The 18880-nt window shown below is 39.4% G+C and overlaps 1 protein-coding gene across 16 annotated transcripts in view; it reads right to left on the bottom strand.

The window, feature by feature from the left end:
• The window catches only part of ATP11C (ATPase phospholipid transporting 11C (ATP11C blood group)), a 169397-nt gene that overhangs the window by 26128 nt on the left and 124389 nt on the right, over positions 1-18880 (bottom strand). For 14 of the 16 annotated variants that reach the window (XR_015158412.1, XM_086386516.1, XM_086386520.1 and 11 more), the window contains 3 exons: positions 14858-14960; positions 12941-13086; positions 8818-8877 (listed from right to left, as the gene is read on the bottom strand). Coding sequence is in view for 13 of the 16 variants with exons in the window: in XM_086386516.1 (XP_086242642.1) it covers positions 8818-8877; positions 12941-13086; positions 14858-14960 (309 nt within the window). In the remaining 3 variants the exon portion in view is untranslated. The remainder of the gene's footprint in view (positions 1-8817; positions 8878-12940; positions 13087-14857; positions 14961-18880) is intronic. The other 2 variants (XR_015158413.1, XR_015158414.1) reach the window with 1 other exon arrangement.

Here is an 18880-nt window from a genome sequence, read left to right as displayed (position 1 = left end):
TACTGGAACAATCATCTGCCAGAGGATATTAAACTGTCTAGAAAAATCACAAGCTAAAACAAGACAGTTTCCTTTCATACTTCGTGTGACAGCACAAAAAGGTTTTGTAAATAAGGTCACTCTGATGAGTACAGAAAAGAAACTAACATATTGTAATACATCATATTAATATACTCTCCCTTTAAAAATAGGCTCTTATTCAGAATGTTTACATGCTATAAACTCTATTTCTAACAGATACTAAATAAGCACTTTTCAAAAAATTTTCAGTGAATGAAGACCAATTAAGTATAAGAGAGGAACTCCTTAGGAAAACTAAATATAAGCAGTGGACAGCCTGTGTCACAGTTTTTTGGATTAATATTTTACATGCTTTTAAATACCACTATGACCCTCTCCGGACTGTATTTATGATATCAAATGTGGCCATTTACTAAGGATTAAATAAATATATTCACAAAAATCAAAGCTAAATATATTCACATGGTCACGACTCTTTCTTGCCCTGAATTCCGTAGGCTCCAGACCAAACTTCCTGCTGGTTGTCCCATAGGACAACCTGCAATTCACAATGTCTAAAAGCAAACTCATTCCCTTTAAATCCACTTCCACCCATGTTCCCTACTTCAGTAAGTGGCCCCACAATGTTTGCAACCCTAGTATATACCTTGGTGCCTGGTAGTGCTTACTTGCTCAAGACATTTTTTTGAATTGAGTGATTCTCTTTCTACCTCATTAGCCATTCCTTCTCAGGCTCCTCTTCTTCCTGAGCCCTCTGTGTTGGCGTGTTCCAGCAGTCCATGTGTGGAACTTTATACTTGCTCTCTAGCTGATCTCATACAGTCCTGTGGTTTTAGTACAACCCATTCACTGAAAATTCCTGTATGTAGCCCAGACCTGTTCCATATGACCAACAGCCCACTCAATACCTCCTAAGTGTCTAGTATCTTTCAAACTTATGTCCAGGACTGAATTCCTGACTTGTCTCACCTGAAATCTGCTTCTCTTGAAGTCTTCCTCATCTCTGGAAAGGGCAACTAAATCTTTTTGATCAACCAGAACTGAAATCTTGTATTTATCCTTGACTCTTCTCTTTTTCACAATTCCTATCCAATCTATGAAGAAGTGTTTACTGGCTTCACTTTTAAATACATTCAGAACCACATTACTTCTTAGCCCCTCCACTCTGACCATCATGCAAGCCTTTAGTTGTTCTCCCTGCTTCTTCTCCCTTTGACCCGTAGCCTATTCTCAACAAAACTACCTGAGCAGCTATACTAGAAAATAAGTGAAATCAAATCACTGTTTTGTTCAAACTCTCCAGTGGATTCCTTTATCTCTAAAAGTAAAGAAGTTTCTACAATGGTGGGGCTGTAAAGTCCCCCTTGATCTGGCTTCTCTTTACCTGTCACCTTCTTAGTCAGACCAATCTTGATTTAACTTGCCACGTCCTCTCTCTTGAACACATTTATTCCACCCTGTTTTTCCCCTCTTATAGTACTAATCACCTTTTAATTTACATGATAAATCTATTATGTTTACTGTATCTCTCTTCACACTAGAATTTAAGCTCTGTGTGGGCAGGGATTTTTACTTGTTTTATTGATAGCTGTAGCTTATGAAAAAACAAAGCAGCCCCTGACACCCAAGAGTTGGCCTGGCACTCACAGCTAGGCACTGGCGCTCTGTAGAACACAAATGATTTCACAAAACAGCAACATCAAACAAGGCCACTATGATTGTGATGGATGGAGACAAAAACACTTGACCACTCCATAATCACTTCTGAACACAGACACAAAACATTGTCCAGATCACAATAATGACCAACATCTATGTTCTGGCTAATCCGGGTGACTACTACTTCTTGACCAATGACATGTTAGCTTCTTGGACAAGATTTACTAACATGGCCAGTCATAAAATTAATCCCATTTGCTAACAGCAGCCAGCAAGGCCCTACTATTTCTTAAACCCTTCCCCAAATCACCTAACTCAAGCCCAAATCTTACAAGACTTTTCTAACACTCTCTTTCTAAGAGGCTCCATTGTTTCTCATGGTGTACATTCTTTCTGTTGCATTGACTAATAAACCTACTTTGATGAACTGCAAGTGTTCGCCTGGCTTTGACAATCTTGAATTCCTAGAACAGAACTTGGCTTGTAGGAAGCATTCAACAAAAACTGGATGAATGAATGACTAGACATTGGAAGCTATAACGTATATGTATAGGACTGATCTGACATTATACATATTCCTTTATTGAAAAAATATTAAGGTGTTTATAATGAACCTTGTTTTGATGAAAATATTTACTGAGTTCAGTAATTTCTACACAGTGCTACATGTTGTAATATAACTATTACCTATGACCTGAATAGACAATATCCCATATTCACATGTATCTTTTACACATACAAAATGTTTCTGATTAATAAAATGCATTTAAATTTAAATGTGACACAAATTAACAGAATTATACATTTCTCAATCAACGTCTACTAAAGATACAATATCTATCATAGTGGATGTTGATTCAAAAAGATTGGTAATGACTTGAATAGAGCATCAGTTCATTCATTAGTTGACTTCAAAAACATTTGCTGGGGAAAAAATATTTACAGAGCGTTTACCAAGTGTGAAATACTGAGAACAGAGAAGATTCATGCCCTGTCTGCAAGGAGTTCGAATTCTAGAGGGGGAGGCAATCACTTCTTGGCCTTTCAGCTAAGATCAAGTGTAGAGGGGGAGGCAGCGTGGTGACTGTATACCAAGCTGGGAGAGCCTAGAGGAGGGGACCACACTTCTCGCCTGCAGCAGACACAAAGCAAGAGATAATGTATGCAACCTTTTCAATGAGCTTAAGAACATGTTCTACATATAAGATGGAGACAAAATGTGGTCCACTGGAGAAGGGAATGGTGAACCACTTCACTATTCTTGCCTTGAGAACCCCATGAACAGTATGAAAAGGCAAAAAGATAGGACACCAAAAGAGGAACTCCCCAGGTCGGTAGGTGCCCAATATGCTACTGGAGATCAGTGGAGAAGTAACTCCAGAAAGAATGGACGGACCGATTCCATGCTTCCTAAGGCCCACTTGACTTCACATTCCAGGATGTCTGGCTGGAGCCAAAGCAAAACCAGTACCCAGTTGTGGATGTGACTGGTGATAGAAGCAAGGTCTGATGCTGTAAAGAACAATATTGCATAGGGACCCAGAATGTTAGGTCCACAAATCAAGGCAGATTGGAAGTGGTCAAACAGGAGGTGGCAAGAGTGAACGTTGACATTTTAGGAATCAGCAAATGAAAACGGACTGGAATGGGTGAATTTAACTCAGATGACCATTATATCTACTACTGTGGGCAGGAATACCTTAGAAGAAATGGAGTAGCCATTATAGTCAACAAGAGTCCAAAATGCAGTACTTGGATGCAATCTCAAAAATGACAGAGTGATCTCTGTTCGTTTCCAAGGCAAACCATTCAATATCATGGTAATCCAAGTCTATGCCCCAACCAGTAATGCTGAAGAAGCTGAAGTTGAATGGTTCTATGAAGACTTACAAGACCTGTTAGAACTAACACCCCAAAAAGATGTCCTTTTCATTATAGGGGACTGGAATGCAAAAGTAGGGAGTAAGGAAACACCTGGAGTAACAGGTAAATTTGGCCTTGGAGTACAGAATGAAGCAGGGCAAAGACTAATAAAGTTTTGCCAAGAGAAGGCACTGGTCATACCAAACACCCTCTTCCAACAACACAAGAGAAGACTCTATATATGGACATCACCAGATGGCCAACACCAAAATCAGACTGATTATATTCTTTGCAGCCAAAGATGGAGAAGCTCTATACAGTCAGCGAAAACAAGGCAGGAGCTGACTGTGGCTCAGATCATAAACTCCTTATTGCCAAATTCAGACTTAAACTGAAGAAAGTTGGGAAAACCACTAGACCATTCAGGTATGACCTAAATCAAATCCCTTATGATTATACAGTGGAAGTGAGAAATAGATTTCAGGGATGAGATCTGATAGACAGAATACCTAATGAACTATAGATGGAGGTTCATGACATTGCACAGGAGATAGGGAGGAAGACCATTTTCAAGAAAAAGAAATGCAGAAAAGCAAAATGGCTGTCTGAAGAGGCCTTACAATCAGCTGTGAAAAGAAGAGAAGCCAAAAGCAAAGGAGAAAAGGAAGGATATACCCATTTGAAAGGAGAGTTCCAAAGACTAGCAAGGAAAGATACGAAAGCCTTCCTCAGTGATCAATGCAAAGAAATAGAGGAAAACAACAGAATGGGAAAGACTAGAGATCTCTTCAAGAAAATTAGAGATACAAGGGAACATTTCATGCAAAGATGGGCTCAATAAAGGACATAAATGATATGGACCTAACAGAAGCAGAAGATATCAAGAAGAGGAGCAAGAATACACAGAAGAACTGTACAAAGAAGAGCTTCAAGACCCAGATAATCACGATGGTGTGATCACTCACCTAGAGCCAGACATCCTGGAATGTGAAGTCAAGTGGGCCTTAGGAAGCATCACTACAAACAAAGCTAGTGGAGGTGATGGAATTCCAGTTGAGCTTTTTCAAATCCTAAAAGATGATGCTGTGAAAGTACTGTATTCAATATGCCTACAAATTTGGGAAACTCAACAGTAGCCATGGGTCTGGAAAAGGTCAGTTTTCATTGCAATTCCAAAGAAATACAATGTCAAAGAATGCTCAAACTACAGCACAATTGCACTCATCTCACACGCTAGCAAAATAATGCTCAAAATTCTCCAAGCCAGGCTTCAGCAATATGTGAACCATGAAATTCCAGACATTCAAGCTGGTTTTAGAAAAGGCAGAGGAACCAGAGATGAAACTGCCAACATCTGCTGGATCATCGAAAAAGCAAGAAAGTTCCAGAAAAACATCTATTTCTGCTTTATTGACTATGCCAAAGCCTTTGACTATGTGGATCACAATGAACTGTGGAAAATTCTGAAAGAGACAGGAATAGCAGACCACGTGACTTGCCTCTTGAGAAATCTGTATGCAGGTCAGGAAGCAACAGTTAGTACTGGACGTGTCACAACAGACTGGTTCCAAATAGGAAAAGGAGTATGTCAAGGCTGTATATGGTCACCCTGCTTTTTTAACTTATATGCAGAGTACATCATGAGAAATGCTGGGCTGGAGGAAGCACAAGCTGGAATCAAGATGGCCGGGAGAAATATCAATAACCTCAGATATGCAGATGACACCACCCTTATGGCAGAAAGTGAAGAAGAACTAAAGACCCTCTTGAAAGTCAAAGAGGAGAGTGAAAAAGTTGGCTTAAAACTCAACATTCAGAAAACTAAGATCATGGCATCTGGTCCCATCACTTCATGGGAAATAGATGGGGAAACAGTGGCAGACTTTAATTTTTGGGCTTCCAAAATCACTGCAGTTGGTGACTGCAGCCATGAAATTAAAAGACGCTTACTCCTTGGAAGGAACGTTATGACCAACCTAGACAGCATACTGAAAAGCAGAGACATTACTTTGGCAACAAAGGTCCATCTAGTCAAGGCTATGGTTTTCCCAGTAGTCATGTATGGATGTGAGAGCTGGACTGTAAAGAAAGCTGAGCGCCGAAGAATTGATGCTTTTGAACTGTGGTGTTGGAGAAGACTCTTGAGAGTCCCTTGGATTGCAAGGAGATCCAACCAGTCCATCCTAAAGGAGATCAGTCCTGGGTGTTCATTGGAAGGACTGATGTTTAAGCTGCAACTCCAATACTTTGGCTACCTGATGCGACAAACTGACTCATTTCAAAAGACCCTGATGCGACAAACTGACTCATTTCAAAAGACCCTGATGCTGGGACAGATTGAGGGCAGGCAGAGAAGGGGACGACAGAGGATGAGATGGTTGGATGGCATTACCAACTCAGTGCATTACCAACTCAATCGACACGAGTTTGGGTAAACTCCAGGAGTTGGTGATGGACAGGGTGGCCTGGCGTGCTGCAGTCCATGAGGTTGCAAAGAGTCAGACACGACTGAGCGACTAAACTGAACTGAACATAGAAGATGGAGATACTTTGCACACACAAAGATTTAAGTTCAGCAAAATATATTACTGAACTAAAAAATACCCCCCAAAGGTGTTAGATTTCTGTTAATTCTCAAGGGAGACGACTAGTCTGTTGGCACACTGCACTACATTCTCATTGAAAACCATCCATTCCATTTTTTGGCTTATGAGAAATTGAAAGAAAAAAAACAAACAAAAAAAAAACAGATTGACTGTTGTGCAATTTAGTCTTGAATTTTATTCAAACAAAAGAATCATCCATCTATTTTTGTTCCACTATGGTACTTTGAGTGTATATGAGAGATAATTATAATTTTTAGATGCATAATCAGAGGAGACAGAAAAGTCCTCAAAACAAACAACAGGTTTAGTTGACAATACGGTTGTTGTGAAACCTGTAATGAATGGTATCTTTTCATGAAGAAAAAAGACCAGTCTATTCCAGCTTTACTAAACAAAGAGTTGATTTTTGTTTAAATAATCTGCATCCTGGTGCTATTTCTACCTTCTCCATAGCTCATATCTAAGTTCCTGGGTTGCAGAGAACACCTGAAGTAGACCTAAACTGAAAAAGGCTGACTAACCTGTATGTATTCCAGAAGTGAAGTTGCTTAGTCGTGTCTGACTCTTTGCGACCCCATGGGCTGTAGCCTACCAGGCTCCTCCTCCATCCATAGAATTTTCCAGGCAAGAGTACTGGTGTGGGTTGCCATTTCCTTCTCCAGGAAGATATTCCCGACCCAGGGATTGAACCCAGGTCTCCCGCATTGCAGGTACACTTTACCGTCTGAGCCAGGTATTTGCAAATAACGGTCTATGCATTCAGCAGCAGCATAAGGCCACAGTGAAAATGAAAGCTACAAACATCACTACCTCAGATATGTTAGTCACTCGGTCATGTCTGACTCTTTGCGACCCCGTGGACTGTAGCCCACCAGGCTCCTCTGTCCATGGGATTTTCCAGACAAGAATACTGGAATGGGTTGCCATTCCCTTCTCCAGGGGATCTTCCTAACCCAGGGGTTGAACCCGAGTCTCCTGCATTGCAGGTGGATCCTTTACCGTCTGAGCCACCAAGAGACCTTCTTTTTATCTGCTACACTTTTTCTAAGATGTCTGCCTAGGTTCTTCCCTCATTTCCTCCAAATCTCTGCCCAAATGTCACCTCATTAGAGAAAACTTCCCAGATCAGGTTGTCTAAAAAAGCAGCTCTCTTCCACAGTCAATAAATCCCTTATTCACTTATTGTTTTTTTTTTTTTTTCCTTCAGAGGATGTATCAGTACCCAGCGTAATATGTTTGATTGCTGTCTGTCTCTCTGCCTATCACTCACTGTACTGCAAGCCCCATGGGGTAAGAGCTTTGATCACTGTTACATTCCCAATACTTAACAGCACACACAGTAGGCACTCAAGAAGTATTTGTTAAATGAATTCACATACCAGTTGAGCAACTGAGGAAGGCAAACATCAACTCCTATGAGAACCTAAGCAGACCCCTGACAGCCCAGGGTTTCAAAAACCCAGGGTTTCTTTCTTCATACAATTTTTGTTTGGTCAACATGGTTTTAAAAGCAAGCTTCCTTGTATCAGTTTGCTTCAAAATTTCAAAGTGTCTTTAAAACTTGCATTCATCATCCATGAAAGTGAGGAATTAAAAATATTTTGAGCAATACCAATCTGAATGTTCAAGGAAAGTGTAACTATCAGAATTTTAAAAACTGTTACCAATGCTGTTACTTTCTAATACAAGAAGGCTTATGGCACGTCCTACAGCCAGTAGATAACTAATTCATAAAGTGATCAGCTTAGCAGGCATTGTGGGGCTGATGACATGGAACTGATATAAGAGACAGCATACCATATAGCAAAGAGGCAAGTTTAAGAGAAAGACAGCAGTCACTTCCCATTGGAAAGAATACATTCTCTAAAAATACTGCCAAGAAATTAGGAAAAAAATCACTTCCTATCATGAGGAATGTGGCAGGCCTTGAAATATAGAAACTTAGTTTCTAATACCTGTGATGATGTTACCAGAAGCTCAGCTTGGTAAAAATCACTGAATTGATCATAGGTAAACTACAAAATTTCTGAGTCATTGAGCATTATAGCTCCCTTAGTTAGCTATACTTCCACTAGAAGCAATGCAAAATGTATTTCAGCTGTTAAAAGAAACCTACAAACGTGCCTGCTCATCCAACCACTTACATATCAAGTCAACATATAGCACATTCTGTATGCAAAAAATGTTCAGAAAACTACAGAGGGCTACAAGTATAGAATTCTTTAACTAATCCAAGGCTTTATCCAGAAATTACTGCTTCTTGGCTAGCTTAAACATCATTTTTTTTTCCCTAGAAAATCAACTTGAGAAAATGTAAAGATAAAAAATTTTATTTGATGAAATATAAATATAGTATAACATTTTAAAGTTATTGGAAAACATTATATACACTGACAAAAAGTTTTTTTTAAAAGGATCTCAATTCTAATAGGATGTACCAAATAACTTTCAAAAAGAAAATAACAATAAGACCATTACTGAAGCAAAGACATAAAATTTTGCTATTGGTCAAAAACCTGGCCAAGAAGATCAACTGTTGAACCAAGAGGAAAAAAAAATCCTTTTATTTTGGATATACCTCTTTAAGTCTCTACAATCCAGTACACAAAAAGTAATTTATTAACAGCAAGTATAAACTACATTACAACAAATACCTAGGGAAACCAACCTGCTGTGAGAATCCACAGAAGAACTGGTACAAAAACTGTGGCAAAATGAAACAAAGGTTCTGGAAAAAAAAAATGAAGAAAAGGTTTAATATGTTTCACTCCATCAACTTTTTGAAACTAAAACAGGAAACTGTACTCAGTAGTATAGGCAGTCCTAAATGCTTCTAATGTCACAGTGCAATAAACTTCTACTCCTGAGTTGTAAGGAAACAATTCAAAACAATAGATTACATTCATATTGGTATCAACGTCTGCTCTTCCCAGGCAGAAGATAACCTCACTTACTTTATGAGATCCTCTTGGTGTTCTAGAAAAGAAATGAGCTCATATAATATGAACACCTAATGGTACTGCACCTTAAATGCCAAGTGGGTTTGTAAAATCATCACAAAGTAGACTGACATAAAGCTCTAAGTGTATATTTTAAAGTCTGTTAATGCCAATAAATAGTCAGGAAATTATTACAGTATATATTGACACAAACAAGTATCAACTAATGGTTTATTGCCTTTGTTACTGCCTCATTAAACAACCAATTATTATTATCGATCATCTACTACAAGTGAAGATGACACTGTGTGATACAAAAAAACAAAACCTCTCATTTCTAAGCGAGTTATCACTTAACTGGGAGAATATGAAAAACAGATTTAAAAAATACAAGCTGAGAATGCATAAGGCAGTAAAAGCCACCAGGTGAGAGGATAAATACTAAAATTAAATTAACGTCTTCAGGCAAAACTACCGGCACTAATGTTTTCAAAAAGTGTGCTGTCCTTCAGTATAGGCTTTGACTGTATTTGAGCACTGCTGTCACTTGCTCACGTGTCTCTGGATTTCTCTTTGGGCAGCCCCTTCAATAGTCCATTTTTGAGCCACGTCAAAAAACCATCTCTTTCCTTCTGTCACACGTTCTCACTTAGCTAATTTCCCATTCTGGGAGACTTGAGGCTGTTTTTAAAAATCCAGTGGCTCCTCTGCCGCAGCTGAGGATATTTAGGTAAATACATTGCGGGCTGTGGAGGACATTTCTAAAGAAAACTGCTACACGTGTTTTGAATAAGTCCTACAGCACCAGAGTGTCAGAGCTCCCAAGGTCATCCTCTGGAAGGGCAACACTCATTTGCATGGATCAATTCTGGCAGAATGCAAAATACTGTCAGTCTACAGTACTTTATGTATATAAAAGAAGTGCTCTGAAGAAGAGACAGTGCTAGGTGTGGATTATGGGGGTGCTTTGTGGGAAGGGGAGGTCTGACTCTCCCATTAGAGTAACAGTTCCATGAAAATAAGGACTTTGCCTGTCTTATTCCATTATGAATTCTGAAGGGCCTGAAATAACGCTTGGCACATGGTAACACATTCAAGCATATTTGTTGATTGAATGAAAAAAGAAGTTAGACTGTGAACTAGGTGTTAAAGATGAATACGATATGGTGATAGCAGGAACCAAGGCAAGACCATATGTATTTTAAACATATCACGTAGCACAGGGTGGGGTGCCTTAAAAGCCAGACTAATTCTTAGACAAAGGAGAGTGAAGTTTCTGGAGGACAAGTTGAAAAGTGGCATTTTCTAAACATTAACCTGGATGAATTATGTAACTGAGTGGAGAAACAGAAAGGAGGAAGACCCGTCACTGCAGGGCAATAACAACTGGAAGATGCAAAGGCAAGATAAGAGGAAGGAAGGCATCTTAGCTCAGCCAGAGTGGGCAAACATATTAGAGATCATCTTGGGGTGAAAGGCAGCATAATAAAGGAATTATGCTAAGTCAGTAACTAAGGTGACAATGGGCACAGAGATTCTAATGAAGACAGAGGGTTTCTGCATAAATAACCCGCTAAATTGAGAACAGGGATATGTAACTTACTGATCACTGGTAAACATTAGCCATCTTAATACTTGTTTTGTTTTTCTTAACAGAGTGTTCCTTCCATCTGGTGGCAGTTGCTTGAATTGCAGGCCAAACTCTTACAGAGGCAAACAAGCTTCTGGAACAGGGTCAGAATGCCAGGCAGATATGTATGGCCAAAGCTTCATGGGCTCCCCTTCAAGGGGGAGGTAAGAGAGAATAACCATCCATCCCCACGTGAGGCTGTTAAGTTACTGAGTCCAAGGCCCCGTAGACTCTATATAAATAACATAACCACACCAAAATGGTGGAAAAGGAGGAAAAAAAAAGTAACTTTGGAAACAGTACTTTGACTACATACTCTAAGGCTAAAGAGCTAAAGACAGAAGTGCACACACACATATTTCTCAAGTTAGTCAGGCTTGTTTCTCACAGGAATATTTGAGTTAGCAATTCTGGAACTACTTTAAGTATAAACTTGAGGATTTAGCAAATAAATAAATAATGCAGATGAGAACCAGGTTTCTCACTGCTGAAGAAAGGAGTTCAGTTCAGTTCAGTTGCTCAGTCGTGTCCAACTCTGTGAAGAAAGGAGTTACTAATATGGAAAAGGGAAAGGTTAGATAGAATGAAACTTGTGGTGTTGGCTTTAATCAAAGGTATCCATACAAACTGAGTTCAAGTATTGAGTTTATATGGATACCAATGACAATGAGCACAATGAGCACCAGATCTACATTTCTAAATACCACTTGTTAAAAAAAAGGACCAGAGATCCTTGGAGAAAAGTCTGAATCCAGGACTCAGGAAGGAAAAAATACAAGAGGCGCCTAGAACATCATGTAGTACCAGAAAACAGACAAGACTTAAAAAAAGGTGATGGTCAGGCATGGGTATATCCAATGGGTATAACGTTTTAGTAAGTTCTAGAGATCTGCTATACTTAACAGGACTGTATTCTTCCACCTAATAATCTGTTAAGGAGATAGAGCTCTTATTACATGTCATCACAATAAAATAAAAAGTTAATGATGGGGACATGGTGAAAGGACATGGGCGCCAGGTCTGTGACAATCTGAGTAACAATGAATGATGGTAATGAATTTCAACACAAAATAAAGTATCTGGTTTAATGGGAGAATGCTTTTTTCAAACAAAATTACACAAGCAAAACTGAGGTGTCCTGAGACCCTCAAAACACCATCTGAATCAATGTATCAAAGTTGACATTATCATGAATGGGACATCCTGACAACACATCCTCCTGATATGATGCCCTCAGTAGGTTGCAATAATGCTTCTGTGGTAATTGTGCCCAAACTTGAATCTAATAACAGGCAAATATTAGACAAACCCAAATTGAGGGACATTCAACTAACTCAATGGCCAGCATTCTTCAAACATGTTAAGATCATAAAGACAAAAAAGACAGGAACTATCCCAGGTTAAAGAAGACTAAGGAGATCAGGATCCTTAAATGCAGGCATGAACCTGAAATGGACCACAAAACAAGTATCTGTGGGACCATTAGCAAAATTCCAATACAGTATATAGACTAGTTAATAATGTGCTAATTAATATCAATTTATTGATCTTGGTAACTATGCTCTGTGTTATCTAATGTGCTAACAGTTGGCAAAACTGAGCAGACAGTATACGAGATTTCACTAATTTTGCAACTTTTAAAAAGTATGAAATTATCTCAAAATGAAAACTGAAAAAACTTGAAAAAAATAAACAGAACAGAATATAGGATAGGAGATCAAGTTCTGGTACACGGTTAAAACAGGTAAACCTAACGTATATGTTGCATAAATTATATCTAAATTTATATATCATTTATATTACTATATATCATATAGTAATGTCAATAGGATAAGTCATTGTTTGGTGCAAGGGTGGAGAAGATTGGAAAAGCACAAGGGAACTTTCTGGGGTGATAGAGATGGTCAATATTTGATTCTGGTGGTAGTTACATGGATGTAAACATTTGTCAAAATCAAGCTATTAACATTTAATGGGTACACTGTACTGTATTTAAACTATACTTTAAGAAAGTTTACTTAAAATTTTTCATCTCAAATCTCTTTCATTAAAAGGAATTTCTGGCTTCTGATTCATTAAATAGACCGCCTCTGTTTTACTGACCACAAATTTCAGGGCTAAGACACTAAAAGAAATATGAAAAAAGAACAAAAAAACCCTACAACCAAGCTAAGTCAATGCTGTGTTAAACTCTCATAAATTACAAATATTTTATCACATACCTTATAGAAGAAATACTGGACAAGGTGTGCAATTCTCACATAATATAGATGTCCATGAGCCAACAGCAGTTTCTTTAAATGTTTAAATTTTGGGACCGCATAATCGCTATTCCTGGATGCTTGGCGACCTTCTTTGCCTTTAATACCTAAAATAAGACAATTTCTATAGGGTATTTTTATAGAGTAAGTAACCACCTCATCTGTTACTTCCATGTTTTTCTTGCTTACAAGTACAGTTCAATTGAATAGTTTAGCACTGTTTTCTTAAGCAAAAAGTGCTTTTATCGGTGAGATTTATCAATAAAAAGTAAAATTGTTTAATTGGCAATTACCTATTTATAACAAAACATAAAACAATTAATGAAATCATTATTTTAATCATGATAAGGCAAAAATTATACTGAGGAAAAAATTTAATCTGAAAAATATCTTGAAAGTACTTGGTAAGTGATTAATTATATATGGCACCAGACTAGGTGCTATACTAAAGCAACTCAGAAACCTGGGGTTTATGGTTTAAGAGTAAATTGAAGAGTTGTAATGAGATGGTTAAGTCCTCATACCAAATGATACTCTGAGCAGTGGTTAGTTAACACTTAGTCCTGTCCAAAATGTCCATAAAGCAGCTGCTGCCGCTGCTGCTGCTGCTGCTAAGTCGTTTCAGTCGTGTCCGACTCTGTGCGACCCCATAGACGGCAGCCCACCAGGCTCCCCCGTCCCTGGGATTCTCCAGGCAAGAACACTGGAATGGGTTGCCATTTCCTTCTCCAAAGCAGCTGGTTCACACCAAAGATCCTTGAAATTTGCTCTTGTCCAAAATGCCCATGAGCATACTTAGTCCACACCAAATAGTTCTGGACAGCACCAAATTTCAAGGGGGCTTCTCAGGCGGCTCTGTGGTGAAGAATCCACCTGCCAATACAGGAGATGCGGGTTCAATCCCTGGAGGGAAGGGGAGTTCGCCTGGAGGAGGGCATGGCAACCCACTCCAGTATTCTTGCCTGGAGAATCTCATGGACAAAGTAGCGGGGCAGGCTACGGTCCATAGTGTCACAAAAGAGTCAGACACGACTTAGCGACTAAACAACAGAATTTCAAGGACCTTCTGGCATGGATAAAATGCACTATGGACATCTTAGACAAGATCAAATGTCCTGCAAGGCTGAGTAGCAGCCCATGCTCAAGCTTGAGCCCATGAGCTCAAGTGGCTTCAGGCCATTTCTAGTCAATAGCCCATGAGTCGAACTAGAGTTCCACAGTAAATAGGGTTACTTCCAAATGGAAAGAATTTGGGAATCCAAACTGCTTTACAATAATCTCCAAAATACTAATAATGCTATTATTTCTCCCCCTCCAAAAAAATTCTGGGGTGTTAGGATTGCTGCCTCCCAGAAACTTAACAGGGGGCAAAATGGTGAAGTCATAGAGAAGCTGCTGTTGCATGCCAACATGTAAATTCACCACTACAGCCCACACAACCACGCATAGATATTGGCATGAGGAAAATCAGCCAGCCAGTTATCATTTCTGAGTTCCAAGCAGTTAAGGACCACAAAAGATACAGTGCAGCAACATAAGCAGGCGATCTGGCCAGTGGTGAAAAATCAATAAAATTTCCTGCATGCTGGCAAAAATGAGAGCTAAATGATCAATCACACAGCCAGGAGGTTTCAGAAATTTGGTTTACTTGGCTAATAAAATAATATCCTCCAGCCTGGTATTGCTACATTCCCACCAGGGGTAGGACTTATGCATGGGCATATTCCATGGTCAGATGAGAACCTTCATTTAATTAACAATGATCATTCCCGAATTCAAATTCAAGATGAACAACCAAAACAATCTCTAGAATAAGACCACTCTACCTAAAAGCAATACTGATACCTTACAGCTGCCATCTCATTAGATGTTTCTTACCTATGCCCACATGGGATTCCAAGATCATGCTAACATCATTGGCACCATCACCTATCGACAGTGTGATTGGGCTGCCTTTTAAATTCTTCACCATTCTTACAATCTAAACGTTAAATACAAGAGAGGTATAGAAAAGGTCAAAGCAGAATGTGAGCTTGTACTCTATGGGGGTATTTGCCTCTTTCACACTTGTAAATGGAAGCTATGCAAACAGAAAGGTGGTCTGTGCATATAATAGTGTCGAATTCTCAGGGAAGAACAACACAGCTTTTCAAAACGTAACACCAAGTGCCCACTTGTTTCTGGTTTTGCTAATGGATGAACTGTCTAATCCATGCCTTCTACCCACATTAGAGAGCAGAATGCATCCCCTCTTGTCACTGCTTCACATATCCTTTCAGATCAGGTAGTGAAGGAGAGAGTGGAGACCAGAGAGCTGATTTAGGGTAATATGCATGGGGCAACCAGGACAAAAGTGGGCAGTGAGAGGATAATGGCTTTGGTCACCCCTGCCTCTCTCCTCCCTGCTGACACTCCAACCACCCCTGGGTACACCCCAACCCTTATTTCCATCTAGCTGCCAACTAAACTTTACCAAATCTTTGAGTGCTCAATATGATTTGATCCCTCATACAGGTAGCTGCATTTTAAAAGGGGGCACCCTAAAGGTGATGGATGACCTTTGCAGAAAGATGCCTGAGATGTGTATAATGCATCATCATTCCCTGAGTGTCTTTTAAAGACACTGTGCCACATGTTGATGGCACAGTGCAGCTCAATGCTGTGTTCACGGTAGGTACTGAATAAAGGAAACCTTCTCCTGGCAGAGTTACTGTGGGAAGAATATTGGGTAAGTGGCTGTCCTCCTACCAATGACTGCTTTATGTGTCAACCCTCAAAACCCCTTGGAATCTAGCAGCTTTTAAACAGCTTATGTAAATCAGTAGTTGAATAATGTCTTGCAAAAATTTTGTACTCTCAAAGGCTTTCACCAGGTAACATAAATAAAATCCATTCCCACATAGATTAAAAATAATTTATATGAGGCAAAACCACCCTGCAGTCTTTTCTTTAAACAAAATTCAGTCAGGTTTTAGTTAAATTGCATACCAAAAAAACCTGACGCCCAATCCATTTGACACAAAAATGATGTTACTAGGAAATGCCAGGTTTTCCCCAATCCTTCACTTCAACTTGGCTCATGTATGGCAAAACCAATACAATATTGTAAAGTAATTAGCCTCCAATTAAAATAAATAAATTTAAATTAAAAAAAATAAAAACTTTATGAGTGCCAGAAATAATCAGTGAGTCAAAGACAAAAGTAAATTTGTTTTTAATAGGCTACATTACTGGTTTAACTAATTGCACTTATTATACTGTATGCAGTAATGACCTAAAAGAAGAAAAATGCAGTCAGAAAAGGTCTAGGGAAGGCAATAAAATTATCAAGGGTGACAGCTTCGGCATGCAAATACAGATTAAAAAGATGAAAGCCAGTCGTTGCAGAAAGATAAAAGGATATATTGCTATGGAGCATAAGCCCATGAAAGATCTAGATAGATAAACATCAAATTTTTTTTTCACAAGTTCCAGGTCACTGAGATTAAGAACTCTTCAATCTCTAGATAGCCTCACAAAAAAGAAATCAATTTACCAAAAAGTATTTATTGATCTGCTATAACTATATGCAACACAATGTGCAAAAGTGAAATGCAAATACTCAAAAAGGATATGTGGCTGGGTCACACACTTCAGGAAGCATATAATGGGGAATGGATACAATAATATCAGAGAACCAGATTAACAATAAAAGGTAATAATACTCAATATTTATGCAAGAGAATATATGACAACTTCTAAGTTGTCCACATAAGGCCTATGATGTCAGAGAAGGGAGAGGACACTACAGGCCAGAGTGATGAGAAATGATTTTATAGAAGGAAGCATGGGTTGATCTAAACCATAAAGGACTGGTAAGATGTGCATGGATGGGGAAAAGGGTTTGGAGGAGTATTCCACGGAAAGGGAAGAGCATAATCTAAGGCATACTGACAGTTAAGTCCAATATATGCTCAGAAAATGGGTCTGATTTGACCAGACCAATTGAGTTTCATAAAGGGGACATGGACAGGTAGATAATATAATATGGGGCCATATTATAAAAGTGGTAACAGGGTGCAGGAGAAAGGAGAAATGAGAAGAAAAGGCTAGACTGCAGGCTAAGAGAGAAGTTAGTCGACATGGAGTTCAATGAGCTGTTAAAGTCCTGGACATGGAAGGTAATGGAAAGAGATGGAAAAGACAATGTACTAGGAAATGGGCAGAATTTCATGACTGAAAGCACACGGAAGGGTAAAGCAGAGGAGACGTTAACATACAGATCTAGAAGTAGAGTGAGCTCAGTAACACTTGTAAAAAAAGACAACGAAAATGACAACTGGACTCTAGAGAAGGTTGAATTGAGGTGATAATGACACACCCAAGAAAACATATTCAGTAAGCAACTGGAGAAATCAAGTGGAACTCCAAAGACTGGGACTGGAGAAGTGATTTGAAAAACACCTATGAGTAGGTGATAGTAGATGGTAGGTGATATTCTGGAAGAGGTGATGATAGTGAGAGAAATAAAAGAGACTAAGGACTGAATGATGGAGGAGGGCGGTGCTCCATGTTCTGGGTGGGAGAAGCAGCATGGTGTTAGGAATTCAGGTACTGGCCTGGGCAGTGGAGCAGTCAAAACCCAGGTGACCAATCTGAGCAGCAGACAATGAATGTAGGGGGAAAATAAATGTAGGGGAAAGAGGTATTGCCTTTGATTAGAGGGACAGATTTCTATGGATATTGTTCTGATAGGATCTGCTTCCCCAGCTGGGGCTAACAGAGGCTGTGAAGTTTGAAGAAAAGAAGAGCATATGATTGCAGTAGAAACTGAAAGTGAGAAGGTAGGGAGAGAGGATTCCCTCAATTAGGATGGGCTGGGTGCATGCACATGCCTGTGCATGGTAGGGGATGGAGTCTGTAAAGGAGAAGCCAAAGACACAGCGCCAGCCCCTGGGTCTAGAGCAAGCAGTTGAGGGATGGGAAGAAGCAAGACCAACACATATAAAAGAATACAGTGTACACAGAAGTGAAAAGTTGTGTACCTAACACTCTAAGGTTCCAGAGATGCAGTGAGTACAAGGAGGCAAGGTGAAGCAGATCAATGCAAGCTGGAGGAGCTGGAAAAGACAGCACATGGTGGGTGGCCTCTGCACTGGGTTTTGTTAAGAATACAATTTTTGTTAGGTCAAGAGGAATTCAGAGACAATTCCAGATGAGGAAATGATATGAGGGAAGTCCTGGAAGTTGGCGTGAGAATGGCACATGGGAAGGGACACAAAAGGGGAACAGCCAATAGGAGTGGAGGATTCACGCTGGATATGGGAGTGATGGTGGACTCAAAGTGTGTACAGACACATGGAAAGGGTCAACAGGGGTGGCTGCCACACTGAGTCATCTGCCCTTCATCCTAAGGGACTAGGAAACTAATGAAAGGTTCTGAGCGAGAATATATGATGGGAGACGGACAGTTTTAACAAGATTAATTTGGGAGTATGGGGAAAGATATGGAAGGGGGAAGGGAGAAAGCAAGGGGATTAGTAAGATTAAATGAAACACTCTGTGTATAAAGTCCTAAGGGCTTGCTTGCACTAGGATGAAGATAAAAGGTTTAAGAAGATGGCACCAAAATGAGAGCTATGACAAAAGGTAGGAACAACAGGACATGGTGATTATATGGAGTGAGTGAGAAGCAAAGGGTCAAAGGCAGTTTGGAGACTTGGGGAGCAAAAGAATAATGTCACTGGTGACAGGAATAATAAAGAAAAAGGATAACCCAAACTGGCTTGAAGGAGAAAATTATAAATATCTGTCTTGGATACTAGAATTTAATGTTACAGAGGGAGTCCACATAGAGCTGTCTAGCAGGCAGCTAGAAATATGTGACTTAACAAAAAGGACAAGTTAGTCAGAGTCATAGAA

This window comes from Bos grunniens, chromosome X (genome assembly GCF_055505025.1).
Source record: "Bos grunniens cultivar Pamir isolate PY7600 chromosome X, Bosgru_T2T1.0, whole genome shotgun sequence".
Lineage (NCBI taxonomy): Eukaryota > Metazoa > Chordata > Mammalia > Artiodactyla > Bovidae > Bos > Bos grunniens.
Note: the sequence above shows the minus strand (reverse complement) of the source record. Positions and strands in the feature narration are given on the sequence as shown.